Below are 22,307 nucleotides of genomic sequence, written 5' to 3'. Positions count from 1 at the left end.
TTCATCTTTAGACAACTTCAACAAATGCACCTTCAAGAAACATCTTAAGACATTTTTATTTGTGCAGGCTTTTCCTTTGATTTTATGGAACTCCTGTGTTTGTGTCTTGACCTTTAAAGTATATATTTTATTGAATATTGTTTTGATTGTTTAAGCGCTTTGTGACCCTGGTCTACCTTTGTGGTAGATCCAGAGCAATTGCAACATTAGGTACATTTTAATGGGAAATTGGAAAAATATAATTTCAACGAAGATCTAGAGAAAGCCTGTAAGCGAAAGGCAACAGCGGTTGTTGGATCACTTGGAGCAGTGACCCCCAAACTGCAGAAGTGGCACCAAAATATGATTGAAGAAAAATCAGACAGACCTAAATAGTCAAGACACTGCACAGGACCCCACAAAGCAATAACAGTTATTAAAAGCCCCCCGTTACACATTTGCTCCATACACAAGTAATGTAATAAGTATAATTGAACCCGAGGCTCATTCTCCAACATCCCATAAGACACTTTGACTGGTTAACAGCAGAGGGCGCCCGGCAACCCAGCTGGATGATAATGTCCCTGGTGAAGAAGACTGACGCGCAGACATGACTGTGAAACCGGGCAGTTTCTGCCTTTGTGTTTAAATTGTGAGTGTAAATATTTCTTTTAAAGGGTAATTCGAATCCACGGCTAGAAATAGATGCGACGCCGAACTTGTACCCAGGGTAAGGATTTATTGTTTTCGCCTGCAAGACGGTAGCACGCATGCTAGTAGAGGCTACTCCAGGCCCCGCGAAAGCACACAAACAACATGGTGTATTTTGGCATTCTTTTGAGACGTGCAGTGAAGTTATTTATGCATTCTTTAACAGTGATGCAGTGAGTAATACAATTGAATTTGAGGACATTAAACCAGCGTGATTTTAATGGAGGTGTAAAGCTTAGTTTGCCTTCGCTAATAATGGGCTAATCTGCAATGTTGGTGAAGCGATCAAAGTTAGTGGGAAATGATTCACAAATGAAACCCCAAACATATGTGTTCGTCAAGATACAAGCAAACTATAAACCAAACATACATAAACAAAAAATGTAACGCGAATCGTTGGTCTTTAGTCGAATAATAGTTTGTACCTACACTTTAAGCTGTATGACAAAAAGAAACCGCATCATCGACCTTTTAAAGCTAGAAACTTACGGCCTATAGTGGTTAAACAAAGTTATTTGTATGACTTAACAGTGCAAATCAAAGTGACTTTGTTTACATTGCATATGAAAGCTCAGTTATCTTGACAGAAAGACGAATAATGAATTACTAGATTGCTCCATTTTTATATTGAACTCTTGCTATGTGAATGCTAAAAGGGAAATAATTAAGTCTAATTGAAAATAGGAAGTTTAAAGCTGCAAGTTTTAATTATTATTTTGGCATTGGTAAAGACCTAAGTAAAATGCCTAATGTGTCTGTAAGAGCAACTGGAGTACGGCGGTGTGCTTTGTTTGAGTGTAAGCCAAGGATGTGGCACCAGGTAAGAGTTAAGTCCAAATGTTAAAAAGTAGATGGTTTCTCCATTCCACAGCCATGTGATGTTTTCAATTATGGCGTGTGTTAGTGTAAGAAGCTTGGGTTGATATCAATGTATCAAAACTACATGACAAAAAATAGTTATCATAGTAATGTCTGACCACAAAAAAAACACTAGATGCATTTGTGGGAGAACATTACCATCTGCCAATGTGGTATTTCAAAAATAAATTTGTCTGATTCTCTTTTTCTGTGACATCTCTAGTCTTGCAGAATGTCCAAGATCCGGCGAAAAGTAACAGTGGAGAATTCAAAAACCATATCGGACAGTAGCAGCACCACAACCAGCAGTAGCAGCACCAGCAACCCCGCCGCCCCTTCTCGCAGGCCCAGTGTATTTGAACGACTTGGGCCCAGTACTGGGAGTAATGCTGCTGATGTATGGCTTCACTTACCTCTGCCTGACGTATCTCTGTTACAACTTGAGTAATAAGTTAAGCTTTTCTCCCAGAGTCATTGCAGAAATTGGCTGAAGACCGGAAATTGCAGTTACGGAAACACCTGTCGATACACTCATGGAACTCAGCCACGGGGCAAGGGATTCAGCTTCAGTCGGTATGAGAGAACCAATATCGGAACGAATATGTGTTGAAGGACCTTTCCTTAACTTGCATTTGTATTATTGGAGCAGGTCAGCAGAGAGACCCACAGGTGATCTGCGGGAGAGGATGAAGAATAAGAGACAGGATGTTGAACAAGAAAACTTGAAGCGAGACTTGGATGAGCCTACTTCCCCCACAGCAAGAGTGAGTGATCTATGAGTGTAGTTGTGTTTGTAAAAAGACTATTTTATTCACATCACCACATTTTTTTGCATAAATTTGTTTCTTTTCTCTGTTTTTAATACAGTATGTTATACTCTTAACAAAAGGTAAAGGCATTTGTTAAAGGTTGCTGAACAATGCATAGTGGCTATAAAGAAGGGATTATTATTACATTTTTTTTAACCTCTTTAACATGAGATTGTATATCACATATACAATACAAATGGCAATGTACACCTTTTTATGCATTTTATTATTTGATGGAGGAAAATTGCAAATAATTACATTCTTGTTTGTGATGACTTCCACCTGCAGCAGAGAGATACCTCGAGAAGTCGACATAGAGAAAAGGAGGATATTAAAATTACTAAGGAAAGAACGCCAGGCAGTGAAGAAGAGCCCACAGAGTGGGAAACGAATCGAGAAGGTAGTAGATGTCTTGTCTTCGCTTCAACTGGTTGACAACATTAAATTCATGAAGACCTAGTTTTGATTTTTTTTTTCTCCAGACTCTGATATTGGTGATTACGATTACGAGTTGTCTCTCGAAATGAAGCGTCAGAAGATTCAACGGGAACTTATGAAACTGGAGCAGGAGAATCTTGACAAGAGGGAGGACATTGTTGTCAAAAAAGAGGAGACAGGTGGCAAGACAAGGACAAGTGCGCTACCTAAAGTAAGTACTTGAATAATAATGAGTCAATTTAAAGTTCAAATTCTTACCTGGATGTCTCTACTATAGCCCTTGCCTGAGCAGCCAAGCTGTAAAGATTCACCAAAAAAGTCCACTTCCCCAAAGCACAAAGGTGGAGCCAAAGGACAAGGTTCTGGTAAAAAAGAAAAGAAGGTGGCAATTTCATCCCCAGTGGCTGAAACTACCAGGTAAAATTGTCTTTTTCATTTTTAATAATGTATTAAGAATATACATAGGAAATTAACCAAACTAGTGAAGTTGTACCTGTCCATCTGCGGCGAGAATTGTTATTGTTCATTAAAAATAAAATAAATATACCAAGAAAGGGAGTAATACTTTCTTCTAGGCTCAGTTACTTCAACAAATAAAAAGACAAATATACATTTCTTATAGATGATATAAAAGGATATTCAATTTCCATTGTAATCTTATCTGGGATGGTGGGTTGAAGGCTCAGCCTGTTTTGTTTTCTGGGCTCTTGTCAAAATCTTATGCATGTACCTCCGCTTTCCCTTTTTCCCGTAGACCTTCAAAAGGAAGCCACAGTAAGAAGAAAGGTCCCCGGACCCCCAGTCCTCCTCCACCAGTCCCTGTGGATATCCCTGTAGTTGGAAAAAAGCATAAAGGAAAGCATAAAAATAAAGAGAAGACAGAAGAAAAACAGAAAGAAGGGAAAGATCGTGGACGAGATACAGAGAAACACAAGGAGAAGAAGGAGAAACGCAGGTGAGGTGAAGGCATATGTTGCTGATTATTGAGTCATGATATTAATCACACAGATTCCATTGATGACAAACAAATGTCTAGCTCTTTTTCTTTACATTTTTTCAGCAAATTTCTCAATTTTGGCTTGTTTTATTTGGTACAGGGACCGCTCAGACAGTTCCCACAAAGCCAAGCGGACCCTTACAACAGAAGAGTGTTCTGAAAATGCATCATCCCCCCCCACGGCTTTGTCCCCCAACATAAAGAAAAAGACCAACTCCCCTAAAATATTGCGCAAAAATAGTGCTCAGGCCTCTCCTCCATGCAGGTAAGGTGTTAAACTGTGTTCATATACTAGACTTGTACCTCAAGCATTTCTACACTGGCCATTTGCTCCTCCAGGTCTCCTTCACCACCCACACAGCAACGGCAGACCCCTCCCTCTTCACATCACCGCTCCCCATCCTCTGGCTCCTCGGCTCAGCGTCAGACTCCATCGCCTCCTCGCCGGCGTTCCTGTTCTCCAGCATATCATCGCAATGCCCCACCCACTGCATCCAACTCGTCACCACTGAGTCCGCGGCGCTCACGGTCACCAGCTGCCTCCCATGACACCTTGTCCCCACATCGCAGATCGGATAAGTCAAGTCCAACCCGTCGACACTCAAGGGACCGCGAGAGGAGTCGCGGGGAGAGAGAGAGGAGTCCTTTAGAGCGCAGCAGATATGAACGGAGAGATGGTACTAGTTTGGCCTTTCAAATCATTAACCTATTTTACTGGACCTAAACTGAACATATTTCGATTTTTCTTTTTTTTTTTTTTACAGAAATTCGTGGAAAACGTGATAAGGACAATGTACGTGACGACTACGACACTGAGCAAGTATCTTCTCGAGACAGTCGTGACGAACGAGACCACAGGGGGGAGGTACGAGAGCGCAGGGAACGAGGAAGAGAAACGACACGTGAAACCCGTGAGCACAGAGACAACCGAGATGCAAAGGAATCCAGAGAGGGGAGGTCAGACAACCGTTCCAGTCAAGAATCAATGGAGCGCCGTGATCGGGAGAGGGAGCGAGAAAAGGAGAGGGAAAAAGAAAGAGAACGGGAAAAGGATAGGGAGAAGGTGGATGCCCACAGGAGGGAGGACCCCCCACAGGATGAGAGATCATTTGGCAGAAACCAAGGACGTGACGACGGCCGGACCGAGAGGAATGGAAGAGGAAGGGGCCGAGCCAATGAAGCATCAGAAAAAGGCAACACATTATATCTGCTCCTTCAGCAATTAGACCGCAGAATGACTGATTAAACCTTTATTTCAGGCACCAACAGAAACTCCAGAGGTTCGCAACTAGACGGTGGTCATGACAACTGGGAGTCGCGGAGCAGTAATGTGCGCGAGAGGAGTACAGATGCCTCTGATAGAGGACTAGACCGCGATCGCTATGAGGGAGACAGACGAGGAGATCAGGCCAGGGACTCTTCCTATGACAGACGAGGCGGACACGGTGAACGGGATCGCAGGGATAATCGGGACAGAGGTAAGATAATGGTGAAATGGAAGATGGTAATTGATACATCAACAATTGAAGTATATTGAGTATTCCATAAAATGCTATAAACTAGCACATAGAGTTGTCCAATTTGAGGAACTATACTGAAAAGTGGGAATAAAGAGTAAAAAAAAACTTCATTCACTGATTGTTAAGCTAATGTTCCTAATTTCTGTAGAACATGCATCAGTCTGTAGACAATTATTCCACTTTTTATTTTTTAATTTCAAATCATAAGCACTACATGTACGTAAATATTCTTGACTGTATGCAAAAAAACAACCTACGAAACCGCATGACCATGAACCGCAATATGGCAAGGGACCTCTGTACATTTGTATAAAAACCTCATTGAACACAAAATGTTTCACTGGAGAATCCTGTCTTTAAAAGTTATACAATTTCTGTCTTTATAACAGATCAAAGGGCAACATCTCCAAATCGACACCAGAGGAGATCAGAGGAGTCTGAGAGGGATGGAAGGCGCGAAGACCGCAGGGTGGACCGGGCAGATGAGAGACGGGAAGACAGGGGCCGTGACCGAGAGAGGGAGAGAGAGCGGGAAAGGGATAGGGAGAGGGAGAAGGAAAAAGAGAGGGAGAGGGAACGAGAGAAAGAAAGGGAGGCAGAGCGTGAGCGCATCAGAGAAAGAGAGCGGGAACGAGAGCGGGAAAGGGAGGAGCGTGAGCGGGAAAGGGAGGAAAGGGAGAGGGAACGAGAGCGTGAAGAGAGGGAGAGGGAACGAGAGGAGAGGGAAAGAGAGAGGGAACGAGAGGAGAGGGAGAGGGAGCGAGAGCGCAAGGAACAGAGAGAACGGGAGAGAGAGCAGCGAGAAAGGGAGCGGCAGCGGGAATGGGAAGAGCGGGAGAGAGAGCGTGGGAGGGAAGAACGTCGGGAGAGGCGGGATGATGCCAGAGAAGATCGAACCGTACGGGAAGTACGAGATGATCGCAAAACCAGGCAAGACGCATTGTTTATATCGTGTGTGTGGAATTTTAGAGCCGAGCTTCTAGTTGGCTCATTTTGTATCATTACAGTCGTAAAAGGAGGCGTTTGGAAAACAGTCCGAGCCCACGTGCATCCCCCCGACGAGGAACCCGAGACCTGAGCCCTGCAGACAGCGACGGCTACAACAGCGTTGACGAGAAAAGTGAGCGCCCAGCTGGCCGTGGATCAGCAAAACTCCACCCACAGCCCCTCCTCCCCAGCCCAGTGTGTCTGCCTTCATCTGACAGTAGGAAACTCTTTTTGAAAGGACACACAGGATGTTTCGGGGATGTCGGGGATGTTTACACAACTTCAAGCTCTAACAAAAATCCCAATCAACAACATTGATTGTGATTTTTGTTTTGATATATTTTCATGCATCAGTAATTCCTGCTGGACAAAATTGTTGAGCAGGCATCACACCGAAAGATTTCCCCACTGCTGGGTGCAAAAACAATTAAGTCTTGTTTAAATCATAATAATTTAGTACTATCCACAATGGACATTTATCTCAAACTGTTTTTTGTTTTTTTTAGGCGATAAACACCGTCTTCTCAGTCAGGTGGTCCGCCCACAGGAGCCATTATTACGCTCTCCTACTGTAGCGTCTACAGACGACAAGACTGGTCACTGGAAGGAGGAAGAGCGTAGAGCCAGTGGGGACAAAAGAGAAGTGCGCATTCGTCATGAGGAGACGGAGCCTCGAACGGACAAGAGCAGACTAAGTGAAAGAAGAGCAGAACCAGCATCGGACTCATCCTCCGACTTCCGTGGTCGAGGCAGAGAGGCTCGGGAGTCTAGTCCAACTCCAACTCCGACTGCACAGACGAGCTGTGAAGACAGAGACAATCCCGCTCACGATGAAGGCAAAAAGAAGATGAAAGCTCCGAGAAAGGGCGTAAAGAAAGGTCGCAAAGATGAAGAGACCACTGGAGGCAAAAGTGTCCTCGCAGCTGGGGACCGCTGCAATCCAGAGCCACCTGTTACAGCAACTGAAACTCCTCCACTACTCTCTCCCAGGAAAGTAACGAAAAAGAAGACAATTGAGCGGAAAAGGAAAAGATCAAAAGGAGAATCTGACGTCTCAGAGGAGGAATCTTCATCCCATCAGATGGTCAATAAGCGAAAAAGAGGTCCTCGCACCCCGCCACCCTCCATGAGACCTGATCACCGTAGCAACACAGACCCTTCCCCCCTTTCAAAGATGGACACATTCAGTGACTGGTCAGATGAGGAAGGCACTGATAAGGGTGTACCTGAGCCAGCACTTCCTGCAGAGCGCGGCCAAACAGATCCTCCGAGGAGAGGTGGTGGTCCAAGGGCTGGCAGAGACAGAGAGAGATGTAACGCCCCACCAATTGCCCCTCTACTCTCTCAGGACCCTCCAATGAGGGTCCCTGAATTGATGCAGACTCTAACCCCGCAGCCACTGATGTCGCAGCCGGTGCTGCGCAAGCCGCCGCCTGACCAGGCACGCAGCAGCAGTATGGGAAGCAACCAGAGCCGCACCTCCTCCAGGCGCCCTCGGTCACCTTCTAATGAGTCTGCCCATCGGGAGGAACCACAGGGTCCCAGGTCCCGCAGGGGAAGACTCCAGGGCAACAACTCCAGGGACAGAGAGCGAGAGAGGGACAGGCCTGGTATGACAGAACCACCAGTAGCTGAGAGAAAGTCCAGAATTGACCAGCTGAGACGTGGAGAACCCAGCCGCAGCACCTCATCAGGTTAGCTTATGTCAAATTATAAGTTGTTTGTTGTTTCATGAATACACTAACCTTTGTCACACAATACTCAGACCGGCAAGACTCCCGCAGTCATAGCTCCAGGCGAAGTTCTCCCGACTCTGAGAGACAGGGAAGGCCCCAATCTCGTGCCGGCTCCTATGACAGTCGAGAGCGTGAACGAGACCGGGAGCAGTTTGATCGGGATCGTAAAGAACATCGGCCCCAGCAACAGCAGCAGCAGCAGGCCCTCCTGCACCAGCCGCCCCTGCAGCAACAGAGAGACTGGGAACCTGAATCCAGAGACTGGCCGGGTCGCATCCGTGAGCCCTTGCTTATACGTCCAGGACGTGAACCCCTTCTTAGGGATCGGGACATCCGGGAGAGGGATCGTCTACTCCCAGATGCACTCCTGCTGGAGCGGGAGAGAGATGGCAGGGGTGAACGTGGGGGAGACAGAGAGCGTGACAGATTGATGTTGACGGAGCCTCTTGGAGAATCCAGGGTTGGTGGACGAGGAGACATGATGAGACAGGACCGCGGCGATTATGAGCCCCTGCTGCCAAGAGAAGCCTTCAGTCCACCAGAGTCTGAGAAGGCCAACAACAGTTGCCACCTGGTGGGAGAACAGCGGGAACTAGAGAAGACCGACAGCATGGATGGTAAAACATCAGGATCAGATCAGAACATGAAGAGTTTCTAACGACTACTCTGCTCTTTAGGAGACGACGATAGGAAAGACGACGACAGTCAGTCAATGGCTTCAGTTGGAGAGGAGTATGAGCCCATCAGTGATGGAGAGCTAGACGAGATCCTGGCTGACAGTCAGAAAAAAGAAGACCAACAAGATGAAGAGAGAGCTACAGGTACCCTCACACATGTTTGACTCTTTCAGCAAGTGGTGTCTATTTTCATGAATCTGGTTAAATGACACGATATATTGCGATACTTTATGAACAAGAATTTATTTGTAGTTAAGTTTGAGTTCTTGACTCTGGTGTTTCAGAATTTAATGACTGCATAACTCTTGACAAAATCAAACTGATTTGATTTCTTTGTTTTTTTTAAACCGTGTTTGTCCAAACGGCAGCTTTAAAATCTGTCAACTGTATCCTCTTGTAGGAAAGAATCCAGTGAATGCATTTTTAAATGGTTCTTCATTTTTATCATAAGCTAATTGTCAAAATGCTTTTTTAATCTAAGCTACAATTTGTTAAAGCCCTTAACATTTTTGCCATGTTCTCACAGGACCTTTGGATGTCATTGACGTGGACTGGTCCAGCCTGATGCCCAAACAGAAGCCAGAACCTCGGGCAGCAGGGGCAGCTCTGCTCCGCTTTACTCCTGGTGCTGTTCTGCTTAGAGCCGGAGTCTCTAAGCGACTTGCAGGACCTAAACTTATGGCGCAAGTGAAAGAAGTGTGCAAGTCTGAGCTCGACGACCCCAAAGGTGTGTATTCATTTTTGACCACTGCTGCCGGTTCACCATCGCTTCATGTCTCAGATCTATCTTTTTTCCAGATGTGGACAAAATGTTTGAGCATGACCTGGGCGCCTTGAACATGGCAGCTTTGAAAAGAAGAGTGGAGCGGGCAGGACTACTGAGGAACCTGGGCCCTTGTTGCAAAGCCCTTTGTGCGCGCAGGGACTTCGCCATCCGCAGACAGCTACTAAAGAATGAGAAGGTGAAGTTTTTAATATTCAATCAACGTAAACGGAGAGTTGTAGAAATGTACTAAATCATCCTTCTGTGTCGTCAGGGTCTCACAAAGCAATATCCTGCAACTCCTGTAGTAGACACTGAGCTGCTGCAAATGAGCATGAGGCTTTTCAGGAGAACTCTAGCAGGTCAAGCATCCGCGCCTGAGAGGACTGACAGCAGCTCAGAGCCTGCCGGTGATGTAGCTGCTGGTGGTGCAAGCATAGTGGAGACTGCTCCTCCGGAAGTCTGTGTGTCCTGAGAGTATCTTGTACTGCACCTTTCGGGTCCACATTTTTCTTTTTTGTTGTGTCCTGTATGTGCTGTGCCATAGACTACTGGAGCTGCCAGCCAACCGATAAGTGTGTGATGAGGTTTTGTTTTATGCTTTTAATGTTCAGAACTGTTTTTATTTTACTTCTTAACATGTGCATTGGTTATGCGATAAAGTGTCTAGGACCTTTTCTTCTTTTTTTTCTTTTTTCAGACCAGACACAAACTTCGATTTTTTTTGATAATGTACTGACGATTCCTGCCAACATGCATTCAGTAAATGAAGTAAAGAAGAGCTGTGACTGTATTAGTCTTACAGGTAAGAAGGTTTGAAGATTGATCATGATGATTACTGCCATGGAACATTTGTCTTTAAACTATGAAGCCTCTCATCTATAAACCTTGACTGAACAATTGAAAAGTGCCAGTGAAAATGCTTACGCTTAATTCACTTTTTCCATATTTGTACAATGCTAGTCGCAAAATGATTGGACTTCTTAAATATGTATAAATAACTGTAGAATGTGTTGGACTGGGTTGTCAAGTTGAGCTGAATTTGGTAGGTAACGTGGTGTACTATTATTACATTTCTTTATCGCAAATGTAGAAATAAAAGTTTGTCATCTGTGTAAACTGTTCCTCTATTTCAGACCTTTGTTAACCTAATAAGTATTGTGTACACAACTACTATTCAAGGAATCATGAATAAATGTTTGGTTGGACTGAGAATGATGGACTCCAATTGGTGTCTTTGTCTCACTATGAAATTAACAAGTGATTTGTTTGAAATAAATTGATTAAATGATTTGCTTTATTCGATTATTAAAATTGATGACGGAGACAATATTAAAGGGCAACTAATGTGAAAATCCGACTCTCTTGACCTACCTGCATGTTTCAATGTTGTCTTTCTCTTCAAGATGCAGTAGATCTCATGTTTTTAAGTTATTACTTTATAAAGTTCTCCCCCATCTGAAATCTCGGCAAACGAGAGGTTATGAAATAATAATGGGCTTCCCTCCTCCAGCAGCAAAAAACGACCTGCTTCTTTCTTCTAAGTTCCTTTGAGGTGGATATTTCCCGGTTTAAAACTGCGTGACAAACCTCGATGCTAAACCAATCACTGCAACATGGGCGAGGTTATGGGGAAAAAAAAGATTTCATCGCCAAAGAAAAACGAAGCGTTTTTAACATTATAATCAGATTTTCGCAAGAAGAGCCAAAGGTTTATCAACATTAAAAAAGGGAGAAAATAGGTAAATATAAGCGTGATAAATGTCAAGTGATGCAATGTAATTCGAAATAATTACAATATGCATAATGTGGTTATATTATAGTCCGGTTTGTTAAGTTGAATTTGTTGTTTTCTCTAAATTGCGGAACCGCATCTGATAGTGATGTGGCGACGGTCGTCTTATAATGACGGACCTGTTTCCTTTACCAACAACGCTCTGCCCAACTTCCGTCCTTTCTACTTCCGCTGCCGCGAAGAGCTAATGTGAGTGCTATCCGTCTGAGTACTTTTCTTACAATCTATCTCCATCCACCGTCTACAAAGACCAGTCAAGTATTGATTATTCATAATAAACACACACATGAGTTTAGTTTACTAGATTTAGGCCATTTTGTGACGAAAACGTTACAACTGAGACACTTAAAACGACGGCCGTTAGCTCAAGGTTCAAGTCGTAAGTTGTGTCTGAGGAACGTTTCAAACCCACCTTTTTCTTGACCAAGCGTACTATCGATAGTTTTCACCTGTTTTTGTTGTCAATTTTTGTTATAATTCGCGTATGCAGACAATGGTTGTCACGTATTTAGCTTTGATAGTTAAATTTAAGCCTCGAGTAATAGGCGCTATACTCACTGGTCCACTTGTACACTAACTTGAAATGTATTAAAGTTGCAGTGTCGATAGCATCTTATCTTTGTTATCACTGTGTCTGAAAGGTTCTTAAAAGCTAACAGTTTTTTTTTGGCTCACTTGAAATGAACATCACACTCACTGTAAATGTCTAATGTCAGATGGCCCCAACAAAGAAAGGAGAGAAGAAGAAGGGGCGTTCAGCCATCAACGAGGTGGTGACCAGGGAGTACACCATCAACGTCCACAAGCGCATCCATGGAATGTGAGTAGCTAAGCTTTACGTGTAACATGTGCAGTAGTTGTGGACTCAACGGCGGTTTGGCTTTGTTTTTGCAGTGGTTTCAAAAGGAGGGCTCCCCGCGCCATCAAGGAGATCCGCAAGTTCGCCATGAAGGAGATGGGAACCCCAGACGTCCGCATTGACACTCGTCTCAACAAGGCTGTGTGGTGCAAGGGTGTGAGGTGAGTGTTGAACTGCAGATACTGTGCCCTGACTTGAAGCTCAACTCAAAACGCACCCTGACTTTGAATCCTTCAAGTAGTTTTGCCCCAAGTCTCGATTTTCTTCCCCTAATCATATTGTGTTAAGTCATGCATAATTGAAATGTGCTAGTAGTTAGAAGGTTGAATCTAACATGCATTTTATTATACATTTCTTCTGTTAAATGTTTGTTTAGTAATTCTTGTAAAAAAAAAAAACGGTTTTGTTACTCAAAAGACACTTTATTTACCTTGGTGCCATACGTCATTGATTTTTAACCATACTGATATCTGCTGTGCATTTGTTCCACAAATTAATTGGGATATGAACAGGAGCCATGCATTGGGTCTTAAAATGGCTTCAGTTTTGGCTGCTATATATTTAGTCTAAAATGGCTTTACAGAAGCATGGGATGAGCAGAAATTTCTTGGTGGATAAAGCAAATAAAATGCCACATTAATTATATTCAAAAATGAACTAAATATAAACTAAAAGAATGTTGGCTAAAGATGAGCAAGCCATGTGATCACCAATGCTGAGTTGGTAGATGTTGTTTATAAACCTCAAAACTTAAACTTCTTGACCTGCCAGGAAAGGTCATTGGCTAAATCTATCATATTTACTTTATTAAGTTACCAGCCTTTTCTGTCCACCAATAACAGAAAGTCTGCTAGACAGTGTTTACATTTTAATCTTTTTAATGGTCTAGATGGATACAACTTTATTGATTCCTCTATACGATTCTAAAAATGATTTGTCTACACCTGGCTTGGTTTGTGTGAAACGTGCTCGAGCCTGGTTGTTGTGCTGGTAGGAATGCAGGACTGTTGATCCACCTGCTGGCTGACCCTGAAACCTGCTCGACCATGTGAACTAAGTAGTCTCGTTTATTTTCCAGAAACGTTCCGTACAGGATGAGAGTCAGGCTGTCAAGGAAGCGTAACGAGGACGAAGACTCTCCCAACAAACTGTACACTCTGGTCACATACGTCCCAGTTACCTCATGCAAAGGTAAACGCCTGCTCCTGTGTATTTAGCTTGTTGCACCAAATGTGTTTTCTTCATGTTATGTTCTGGTTCTTGCAGGTCTTCAGACGGTCAATGTGGATGAGAACTAAACAGCCCCTCCTTCCCCCTGAGAGTGGAATAAACGATAAAATAAATCTACTTGCATTTGTTTTGTTTCTTAAAGGTTGAGAAATGATTTGCACAATTTGACATTGAAATGAGCTGTAAAGTTGCCCTAAAGTGCTTTGTTGTAATGGTTTCAGAATTTCAGTCACTCTGATCAATGGTTAAAATTGTGAAACCAAGGTAGACTAACCCAATGATGCACAATGATTATCACCAAACTTTATTGATCCCTGATAAGGTCCTACTCAGGCATTTATTTGCAATGAAGTAAAACTTGTTTTCTGAGCAACATGCAGGGTTTTTGTTTTTAGAGACTTGTATATCTATGAAAGGGTACTTTGATAGTTCTTTAGGAAATCAAAAAAATTGAAGTGCTACCCATCAGTTAAAAGTTCACATGGAACAATGCAAGTAAGTTATTTGTATTGCGCTTTTCCAGACCAGGGTCACAAAGGACTTAAACAATCAATGATATTCAATAAAATATACTGTATACTTTAAAGGTCAAGATAAGACTTGAGAAAACCCAGGAGTTCCAGAAAATCAAGGAGTAGCCTGCACAAATTAATAGTAATGAAAGGGTAGATGACATGAAATACAATTTAAAATGGAAAATAAAGCATTTGTTTTCACTTTCCCTTATATTCAATTAATTACAGGCTCATGGCGCTTCATTACCTAGCAGGTGTATGAGTTGGTTGAGATGCTTTCTCAAAGAAACCATGCTAAGGATGTAATACTGCCATATACTGTAATGCATCAAATATATACTTTACTAATAGAATTACAATTTAGAGCTTTCTTATTTCTATGTACTTTTTTTATTCAAAATAAATGTCATTGGGAGTTGCCGGACGACGCCCTCTATTGGTTCGCTGCCACTGACTATTACTGGAGGAGAAAGTGTAACCATTACTACATCCTTCAATACTGCAAATTAATATAAACAAACAAAAAAATATTTAATTAATTTACATTTTGTATTGGGGTTTTATAGTTAAATGTTTTGTTTTTTATTGTCTTTTTAATGGTTTCAATTTGAGTTTGTACACCTTTAGTGAACCCCCATTGGTTTATTCACCTGTATGTTCTGTTATATTGAGCGGTGTATGTTTAACTATGAATGTAGTTAGTTCAACATTTAGGGAGAGTTATTTCTGACAAAAACTATTATTTTTTTCCATCCATTTTGATATTCAGTATCTAATTCATGGTCAGGCTCCTTTACATCAGTGATCTGATCCAGCCTTACACCCCAGCTCGAGCTCTGAGGTCTGACTAGAAGAGGGAAATCCTTCCTGGTTGTTGCTCCTAAGCTGATGGATCTACTGACCCCTTCAAGAAACATCTCAAGACATTTTTATTTGTGCAGACTTTCCCCTGATTTTCTGGAACTCCTTTGTGTGTCTTGGACTTTTTTTAAGTATATATTTTAACTGTGTATTTTTTGTGATTGTTAAAGCGCTTTGTGACCCTGGTCTAGAAAGGTGCTTTACAAATAACCTTTACTTACATACTTACTAATTTGCAAACATAATATCAATCAACTTAAAATGAAGCGAATTCAACCTTTCAATATTTTAAATATTAAAATCAACCATTCAATATTCTGATGGCACTGATATACTTCCGTAGACGTCAACATTATTACAAAATTTGATGTAGTGTATATGTGCTGCGTGCATACGCCTCCACTAGGTGGCGCGCGCAAGACCCAACAGACCGGATGTTGACTGCTATCGACATTAGCTTCTGTTAGCTTCCAGTACAGAGTTTAAACTGTGCCCGGAGACATTTGCTTTTTTAATATCGAGGTCCATTTTAACGTGTTTTTGTTTTGTGTACTTAGTTCGATGGTACGACTTGCATTTCCACTCACGTCCTCGGTTAAGTTTCTATCTTGGAAACATCTCTGACAATGTGGCCTGGAAGTGGATAAAGAGGACAGGTGAGTGTTTCCATGAGCGTCGTTATCTGAAGGTGGGTGTGGACGTCCAGGGGTTCCATGGCCGCCGGCTGACCCACAGAGCGATGCGGCACCACTGGCTGCTCCTGGGAGCCTGCGGCTGGGTGCTGCTCATCCTCATGTTCGTGACCAGGTTCATCAACTTCCGAGCTGTAGATGGTGAGACTGAAGGACACACTCAGGGAGAGAACCTGAGATCAGAGCAACATTGACTCAAAACAATCGTGTTCACAGACTACGGAGAGAAAGTCGGGGGACAGGCGTGGACTGAGGCGGGAGCAAAGGTCAAGTCCAGCCCAGAGAAGGATGAGGTGCAACTTCCAGGGCAGGTAAACATGTAATACTGTGAGATGATGGACCTAAAACGTGAATCCACTGACTTCCAACTAACTACCTCCAAAAGCGTATCATCAACTTTGATAAGGTGTAATTCAACTTTTATTTTCATGGTTTCTAATTAATAATTTTGCTATGTTTAATAAGATAAAATGATAGACGTTGAAATCATATTAGTAAAGCAGTAAAGCACGTCAGAAATAAGTGCATGTATGCAGGATGGTAGAATTGGGTTTCAGCTAAGCCACTGAGAGATCCAATAAACTTATTTTTATGCATTAATTGTGTGAAAGAGAGCAACGTACTATAAAACCTCAGATTATTGATGCAGTTTGATTGTACATATCCACATTTTTGCTAAATATTGTCATTCAAAAATGGAAATATAGACATTGGAAAAGTGTTTAATATTTTCTCCTAAGGAAAACCAAACCAACATAAAACAATACTACAAATGCATGACGATTATTAATCAAGTGTAAATGGGTACATTGGCTGTACAATCTAAAGCACATGGTCAAATGACATGACTTATCCGGCATGAACAAACAAAAAAAACAGTACAGAAAAAGAACAGTATTTAATTCAGTGTAAAAGATAAAACTCCATACCTCAGAAACCGATTCACTTCGGTTTGTGTTTGTTATGTAAACTAGTTTGATATGTGTGTTATTTTTTAGTTAAAGAAAATAATCAACCCTTTTTTTCTCTGTCAATAATGACCAATCATATCCTTGATCTAATCATATGACATATTTTTCATGGACTTTAGAGAGACTGGAGGGGTGGATGTAGGAGGAGCAGGAAGATGGAGACTAGAAAGCAGGGGAAGCTGGAGGAGATGGTAGAGGAGGAGCAGGAAGAGAGAGACTAGAAAGTAGGTGAAGCTGGAGAAGCTGAAGGAGATGGTAGAGGAGGAGCAGGAGGAGAGAAACTAGAAAGCAGGTGAATCAGGAGAAGCTGGAGGAGATAAAGAGGAGAAGCAGGAAGAGAGAGACAAGAAAGCAGGAGAAGCTGGAGGAGATGGTAGAGGAGGAGCAGGAAGAGAGAGACTAGAAAGCAGGAGAAGCTGGAGGAGATGGTAGAGGAGGAGCAGAAAGAATAACTAATAATTAACATGTTTTTGTATTCTCATTCAATATTCAAATTTGCATTATAAACATGTTTGTTTTCATTTCTATGATTGTTTGATTATCTGAACATGGTGTTCTGGGTAATAACCGGAGGGCAGAGTTTGTGTCCTTCTGTCTGTGCTTGAAGATAGATGAAAAGCTTTGACAGTTAAAATGGTTATTACTTAGTTGATATTAAGCATGGTTTTCTGTGTAAATGCAAAAATATGGCCCTCAGCTCCACCTTCTAGTTCTGATTCAGTGAAGATCACCTTAATTAGTATTACACACCAGGAAATTGTGGATATTGGTTAAATATATTTCTGTGATTTACAGCAATGGTTTAACGTGTGAATGTTACATTTGAAAAATGTTCATCAGGTTAATTTCATATCTTGTGACAAATTAAGTTTGTCTCTATCTAATCAAAGTTATTTTGTTATTTATAACACAGCACTCAACAGGAACCACAGCAGCTTCCGATTGGGATACTGTTGTTGAAGGTCGAGGCCAGCTGATCTCTAATGTGTGCAAAAACAGCAGCCTGAGAAATCTTACCCATGTGTCCATCAGCAAGTTCGTCCTGGACCGCATCTTTGTCTGCGACAAGCACAGGATCTTGTTCTGCCAGACGCCCAAGGTGGGAAATACACAGTGGAAGAAGGTCCTCATAGTTCTCAATGGTGAGTTCAGTCTCACACCGACACTAGATCAGAGCCTACTTTGAGTAATATAAATTGGCGTGACTTTTAGGCGGATTCCCATCAGTGGAGGAGATCCCAGAAAACCTGGTTCATGACCATGAAAAGAATGGTCTTCCTCGCCTCGCATCATTTTCACCCAAGGAAATAACTCGCAGGTCAGTCCAGGCTCTCCTGACAACAATTTGTAAACATCAGTTTTTAGTACTTCTTCTACGGTTAATCTGGTGTTCATTTTTTTGTACGTCTCAAAATGTTTTCTTACTTTATAGTGGTTACATTGAGAAGATTGGATTTACTTCTGGAGATCATTCCATTTGAAATTTGCTGAATAAATGATTTTCTTCCACAGATTAAGCACGTATTTTAAGTTTTTCATCGTAAGAGATCCATTCGAGCGGCTCATCTCTGCCTTCAAAGACAAGTTTGTGAAGAACCCGCGCTTCGAGCCCTGGTACAAACACGACATTGCTCCTGCCATCATCAGGAAGTATCGCAAAAGCCACCGCGAGAGCGAACAGGCAGCATCCGGACTCCACTTTGAAGACTTTGTCCGATATCTGGGGGACGTAGAGGGTCGGCGGCGAATGGACCGGCAGTTCGGCGAGCACATCATCCACTGGGTGACGTACGCCGATCTGTGCGCGCCGTGCGAGATCCACTATAATGTGGTGGGTCACCACGAAACGCTGGAGCAGGACGCACCGTTCATCCTCAGAGCTGCTGGCATCGAGCGGCTGGTGACCTACCCAGCCATACCTCCCGGGATCACCCGCTACAACCAAACCAAGGTGGAGCGCTACTTCTCAGGGATCACCAAGCGGGACGTCAGGCGTCTCTATGCACGTTACCAAGGCGACTTCAAGCTGTTCGGATACCCCAGTCCTGACTTTCTACTTGACTGAAACCATTGACCTGGATTAATGAGCACCTACACAAACGCACATAGGAGTACGACAAGTTTAACAATCTCAGATCTCCATCCACTGTAGCATGTCTGATGTTATCTGTTGTGTCACCTTGGAGCACAGTTGGGGGGTCAATTATCAGAACAAGACACCGAGAGATCATAAACTGAGATCGTGGCTGGGATTATACAAAACTAATAGTTGCCGTAGAAACTTTACTTGGCATTAATCCCCAAACTCTAACTTCTGATTTAAACTTTACCTTCCTATTTTTGCATAAAGCTACACATATTTTAAATGCAACATATACCATCTGTTATTTGTATTATGAATTATGTTTTTGTATGAACCTTTTCATTCGGACCTCTTCTGTTCCAGGTCCTGATTTAAAAGCTACTCTTATAATCCAAGTGTCTTTAGTGCAACAATGGAATATGTTAGTCAGTAATGCTAACTTTTGCATCTGGTCCTTCACAACATTATGTTTTACAGTTATTGTTTACATAAATTCAACACTAGGAGCGGAGCTACGACAATGTTGTTTTTTAAGCAGTGATAAGAGTGTTCTGGTTTAGTTTGAATGCTCATCCCAAACTGATCAGCCTCAATATTGCAGCTTCCTACTCATAATCATTGGAACCTGCTTCTTCAGCGAACACAAGTATTCCGGTGGTCCAATGAAGCAATAGATAGTAAAAAATGTGTCTGAGGGAAGCACATTTTCTGGTGTTCATCGCTCCTTTGTTCATATTAAGCTATTTCTTTAAGCACTGAGGAAAGTATAAAAGCACTAAAGTAGCATTAATGACACCAACCATGTTTCTGTAGCTACTTCACATTTATTTTATTCTAATGGTAACGGAAGTTGTCTATTTTTGAAAATAAAGTACAAACATGGAATGGATGGACACATTTATTTTATTTTTATTTAACTATTTAACAATATTTAACCTATTTACTCATTGCACTAAATTAAACGGTAACATTGTCGACTTTCGGGATTTGAAATGGAAGTTTTAACCAGTGACGATGTCATCCCGTGCATACAACATGGACGAGTACTGTCAGAAACATGTGAGTGAAGTACTAAGTAGGACCCTGATATTTATAATGTTGATTAAGACTGACTACTGAAACTAGCCATTAGAGAGAGGTTTTCTTCGACAGTTGGCTCTGTGCGCTTGCTTGTAATAAAGTTTAATTTGAAAACTAACACCTTGTTGTCGTGTGACTAGAATTCTTGAGACAGTCAAATACAGAGAAGGGAACCTCAGGTGCAGTACTACTCTTTACCCATCAGATGGCAGCCTACTATTTTAGATTGAGCACTAAGCGGTGACGTCATTTTACGCCTAATGGCGTCTAGCATGAAAAGTTGAGTGGGGCACAGAGTGGGCTCGTTACAGTAACGTATGTTGAGGCTCGTGATTTATTATTAGTTCCTCTGGTGAAGTGAAAATAGCACATTATTTCAATATTTATCAAACAACCTGCAACTGTGCTTCATATCATCATTTAATGACACAACAACACAATCGTACGTCAAATAACGTTTCTTATTTAGAATTGTTTAGAGCACGCTTCCTGTGTCTAATTCCTATTATACAAAGTATAGATATGTGTGCACTTAACGTTTAATATCTAAGTACAGATGTCATTTATTTCTATATTTTAAATGAGGGTGCTTTAATCACTTTTGATAAAGATTTTCTATCAAAATGACAAAATAAATAATAACCCTCCTCCTCCAAAACACAATCGATTTGTTTTATACATAATCAAAATTTAAAAGATTCCCCAAAAATGCCACTCAGCAGTGCAGTTCGTTTCTTCAATATAAAGGATGGATGACGATCATATGGACAAACTTGTCAATGTCCCTCTTGTCACTCCAATGTTCAAACCTGTGATGATGTCACAAACTTCTCATCTTTGCTCTTTATAAAAGTCTTTATAAATTATTTGATTGTTCTTGGTTTGTGGTATCTTTTTTCAGTTTTGAAGGATGGCAGCCAGTATTTTTGATTGGCTTTGGGTCCGGAAATATGGGGGGCCCTGGGCTGTGTACGGGAGATTTATGGACATGCGCACTATGATTTTAGCAGCTCCGTGGTTAAACCGATTCCTTTAAATATCCGTTAAGAGCAAAGCCTTCAGGGGATTATGATAAATGACAAGACAATTGTTTCGACAATTATTTACTATTCATTATCGTAAAATATTTCAATAATATTTCAAAGTTATTTACTTGCAGAGTATTACGTCATCCAGCTGCTCATTAACCAACATGTTTGTGTGTTTCTTATTTTTTCTCTCCATCCATCTAACTACATTGACAATGTTGCACAAACTCACCACGGTCACCATTCTATCTACTTATTCATCACGCCTTGTGTATCATTAATATTTGCCTCCATCCATTTACCTATTTACACAGAAACCACCCATCATCCTCCAACACCCATCCATCCATTCACACAGCATGTATTTCTCTATTGATTTCATCTGCCTGCCAAATTCAAGCCATCAACTGACAAGATGGATGACAACATCTATCTTTCCATCCACTCATCACCCACAATATCCATCTAAATCTCTGCTCAGGCAACATGCATCCATCCAGCAGTTCAACTAATGGAACCCCTATTCATTTCATTATCGTCCATCTTATTTAGACCAGAATCCATCCCAAAACCAGCTGACTCATGCACACAGTCATTATAACATTTACGACATGACATCATACAAAAGCACAGTGACTCATCTATGTGTCAGTAGACGAGTTAGCGTGCTCAGTCAGTGGGAACCACAGCAGATGTACATGGATGGTAGACTCATGTGCCCTGATGTACCCCAGACCTGCTCGCACATGCTCACTACCCAAGCACGGATCTTCCTCTTTCCCGTCGGACCGGTTGGTCATGACTGACATTTGGCTGTTGCTGCTTGTTTAAACAACAGATCAACCGTGTGTGTTTCAGAGGGGTCCTGAGTAAATATTCAACCGCAGAGGGCTGGATTCTAAATACAATGTGTTGCTCGCTCTGAGCTAACACCATGTGTTAACATTTTTGTAAAAATGGACACAAGTAGTTATTTCCTTAAGGGTCACATTACACACTAGGGATGATGTGGGGGTTGTCAAAAACAACAAAACTAAAAAACTGGAAATAAGGGTTTTATTGATACTAGATGTCATTATATGAATTATATGAGCTCATTAACCACTGTTATAATGCTATAACATTATATATACTGATGAGTTATTATATATATATATACATATATATATATATGTATGGATCTATCTATCTATCTGTCTGTCAGTCTGTCTCTCAATCTGTCCGTCTATCTGTCTGTCTATTGTACTCATCAGTATATGTCTGTTTGTACAAAACTCTCTTTTCATTTAAATATTTACGCTAGAAAATGTTGTTTAAACAATGCGGGCGTGATTTCATCTGACTAGTGGAGGAGTGAGGCCATCATTACGACACAGTAAACTTCGTTCACATAACCTCTCGTTTTACGAGATTTCACATGGGGGAGAACTTTATAAAGTAAGTAAGTTGAAAACATCATCATGATGTGGGACTTACTGCATCTTGGAGAGGAAGACTTCAACATTTAAAATATGGGAGTAAGTCAGGAGTGTTGGAGTTTTACATTAGTTGCCTTTTAACATTTTAATATGAGTATTAAAAGCTGTGGGGACCTATAAACATTTTTTCCCCAGATGTAACTAACTTTTAATACAAAGTACAAACAAAACAGGAAGTGGTTGCAAAAGATTGGTTTGCTGTGAAAAATGATAACACAGTTTTTTTTACTCTGACCTTGT

General features: G+C 41.7%; 3 protein-coding genes across 5 annotated transcripts; all 3 read left to right on the top strand.

Moving 5' to 3' along the window:
• The first annotated feature begins 536 nt into the window (after positions 1-536).
• On the top strand, positions 537-10,767 carry zc3h13 (zinc finger CCCH-type containing 13). Of its 3 annotated transcripts, none has more exons than XM_087791756.1 (20): positions 537-631; positions 1,772-1,945; positions 2,018-2,121; positions 2,198-2,312; positions 2,646-2,757; positions 2,840-3,006; positions 3,073-3,212; positions 3,550-3,750; positions 3,893-4,057; positions 4,132-4,469; positions 4,557-4,985; positions 5,052-5,270; positions 5,702-6,242; positions 6,320-6,432; positions 6,806-7,993; positions 8,065-8,652; positions 8,713-8,856; positions 9,239-9,439; positions 9,511-9,674; positions 9,750-10,767. In XM_087791756.1, exons 2-20 carry the CDS (start codon positions 1,781-1,783, stop codon positions 9,948-9,950), a joined length of 5,295 nt encoding a protein of 1,764 aa, XP_087647882.1. In that variant the 5' UTR covers positions 537-631; positions 1,772-1,780; the 3' UTR covers positions 9,951-10,767. The 3 variants fall into 3 exon arrangements, with proteins under 3 accessions (XP_087647882.1, XP_087647880.1, XP_087647881.1); XM_087791754.1 differs by having other exon boundaries at positions 6,320-6,516; XM_087791755.1 differs by having other exon boundaries at positions 569-709; positions 6,320-6,516.
• A 607-nt stretch (positions 10,768-11,374) lies between these two features.
• rpl31 (ribosomal protein L31) lies at positions 11,375-13,476 on the top strand. The gene is made up of 5 exons (XM_087791753.1): positions 11,375-11,459; positions 11,987-12,090; positions 12,165-12,290; positions 13,208-13,320; positions 13,396-13,476. The coding sequence occupies exons 2-5, from the start codon at positions 11,987-11,989 to the stop codon at positions 13,425-13,427; spliced, it is 375 nt and encodes a 124-aa protein (XP_087647879.1). The 5' UTR covers positions 11,375-11,459; the 3' UTR covers positions 13,428-13,476.
• A 1,700-nt stretch (positions 13,477-15,176) lies between these two features.
• Positions 15,177-19,681, top strand: chst10 (carbohydrate sulfotransferase 10). The gene is made up of 5 exons (XM_087791752.1): positions 15,177-15,568; positions 15,644-15,738; positions 17,312-17,540; positions 17,611-17,716; positions 17,911-19,681. The coding sequence occupies exons 1-5, from the start codon at positions 15,475-15,477 to the stop codon at positions 18,461-18,463; spliced, it is 1,077 nt and encodes a 358-aa protein (XP_087647878.1). The 5' UTR covers positions 15,177-15,474; the 3' UTR covers positions 18,464-19,681.
• Positions 19,682-22,307: the final 2,626 nt, after the last annotated feature.

This window comes from Callionymus lyra, chromosome 5, assembly GCF_982586985.1.
Source record: "Callionymus lyra chromosome 5, fCalLyr1.hap1.1, whole genome shotgun sequence".
Taxonomy (NCBI): domain Eukaryota; kingdom Metazoa; phylum Chordata; class Actinopteri; order Syngnathiformes; family Callionymidae; genus Callionymus; species Callionymus lyra.
Note: the sequence above shows the minus strand (reverse complement) of the source record. Positions and strands in the feature narration are given on the sequence as shown.

Coding starts and splice junctions, on each gene's coding strand:
- zc3h13 (XM_087791754.1), top strand. CDS start 1,781: ATGTCCAAGATCCGGCGAAAAGTAACAGTGGAGAATTCAAAAACCATA. Junction 3,007..3,072: donor GGACAAGTGCGCTACCTAAA/GTAAGTACTTGA, acceptor TCTCTACTATAG/CCCTTGCCTGAGCAGCCAAG. Junction 3,751..3,892: donor GAGAAGAAGGAGAAACGCAG/GTGAGGTGAAGG, acceptor TATTTGGTACAG/GGACCGCTCAGACAGTTCCC.
- rpl31 (XM_087791753.1), top strand. CDS start 11,987: ATGGCCCCAACAAAGAAAGGAGAGAAGAAGAAGGGGCGTTCAGCCATC. Junction 12,091..12,164: donor CACAAGCGCATCCATGGAAT/GTGAGTAGCTAA, acceptor TTGTTTTTGCAG/TGGTTTCAAAAGGAGGGCTC. Junction 12,291..13,207: donor GTGTGGTGCAAGGGTGTGAG/GTGAGTGTTGAA, acceptor TTTATTTTCCAG/AAACGTTCCGTACAGGATGA.
- chst10 (XM_087791752.1), top strand. CDS start 15,475: ATGCGGCACCACTGGCTGCTCCTGGGAGCCTGCGGCTGGGTGCTGCTC. Junction 15,569..15,643: donor CAACTTCCGAGCTGTAGATG/GTGAGACTGAAG, acceptor TCGTGTTCACAG/ACTACGGAGAGAAAGTCGGG. Junction 17,717..17,910: donor CCCAAGGAAATAACTCGCAG/GTCAGTCCAGGC, acceptor TTTCTTCCACAG/ATTAAGCACGTATTTTAAGT.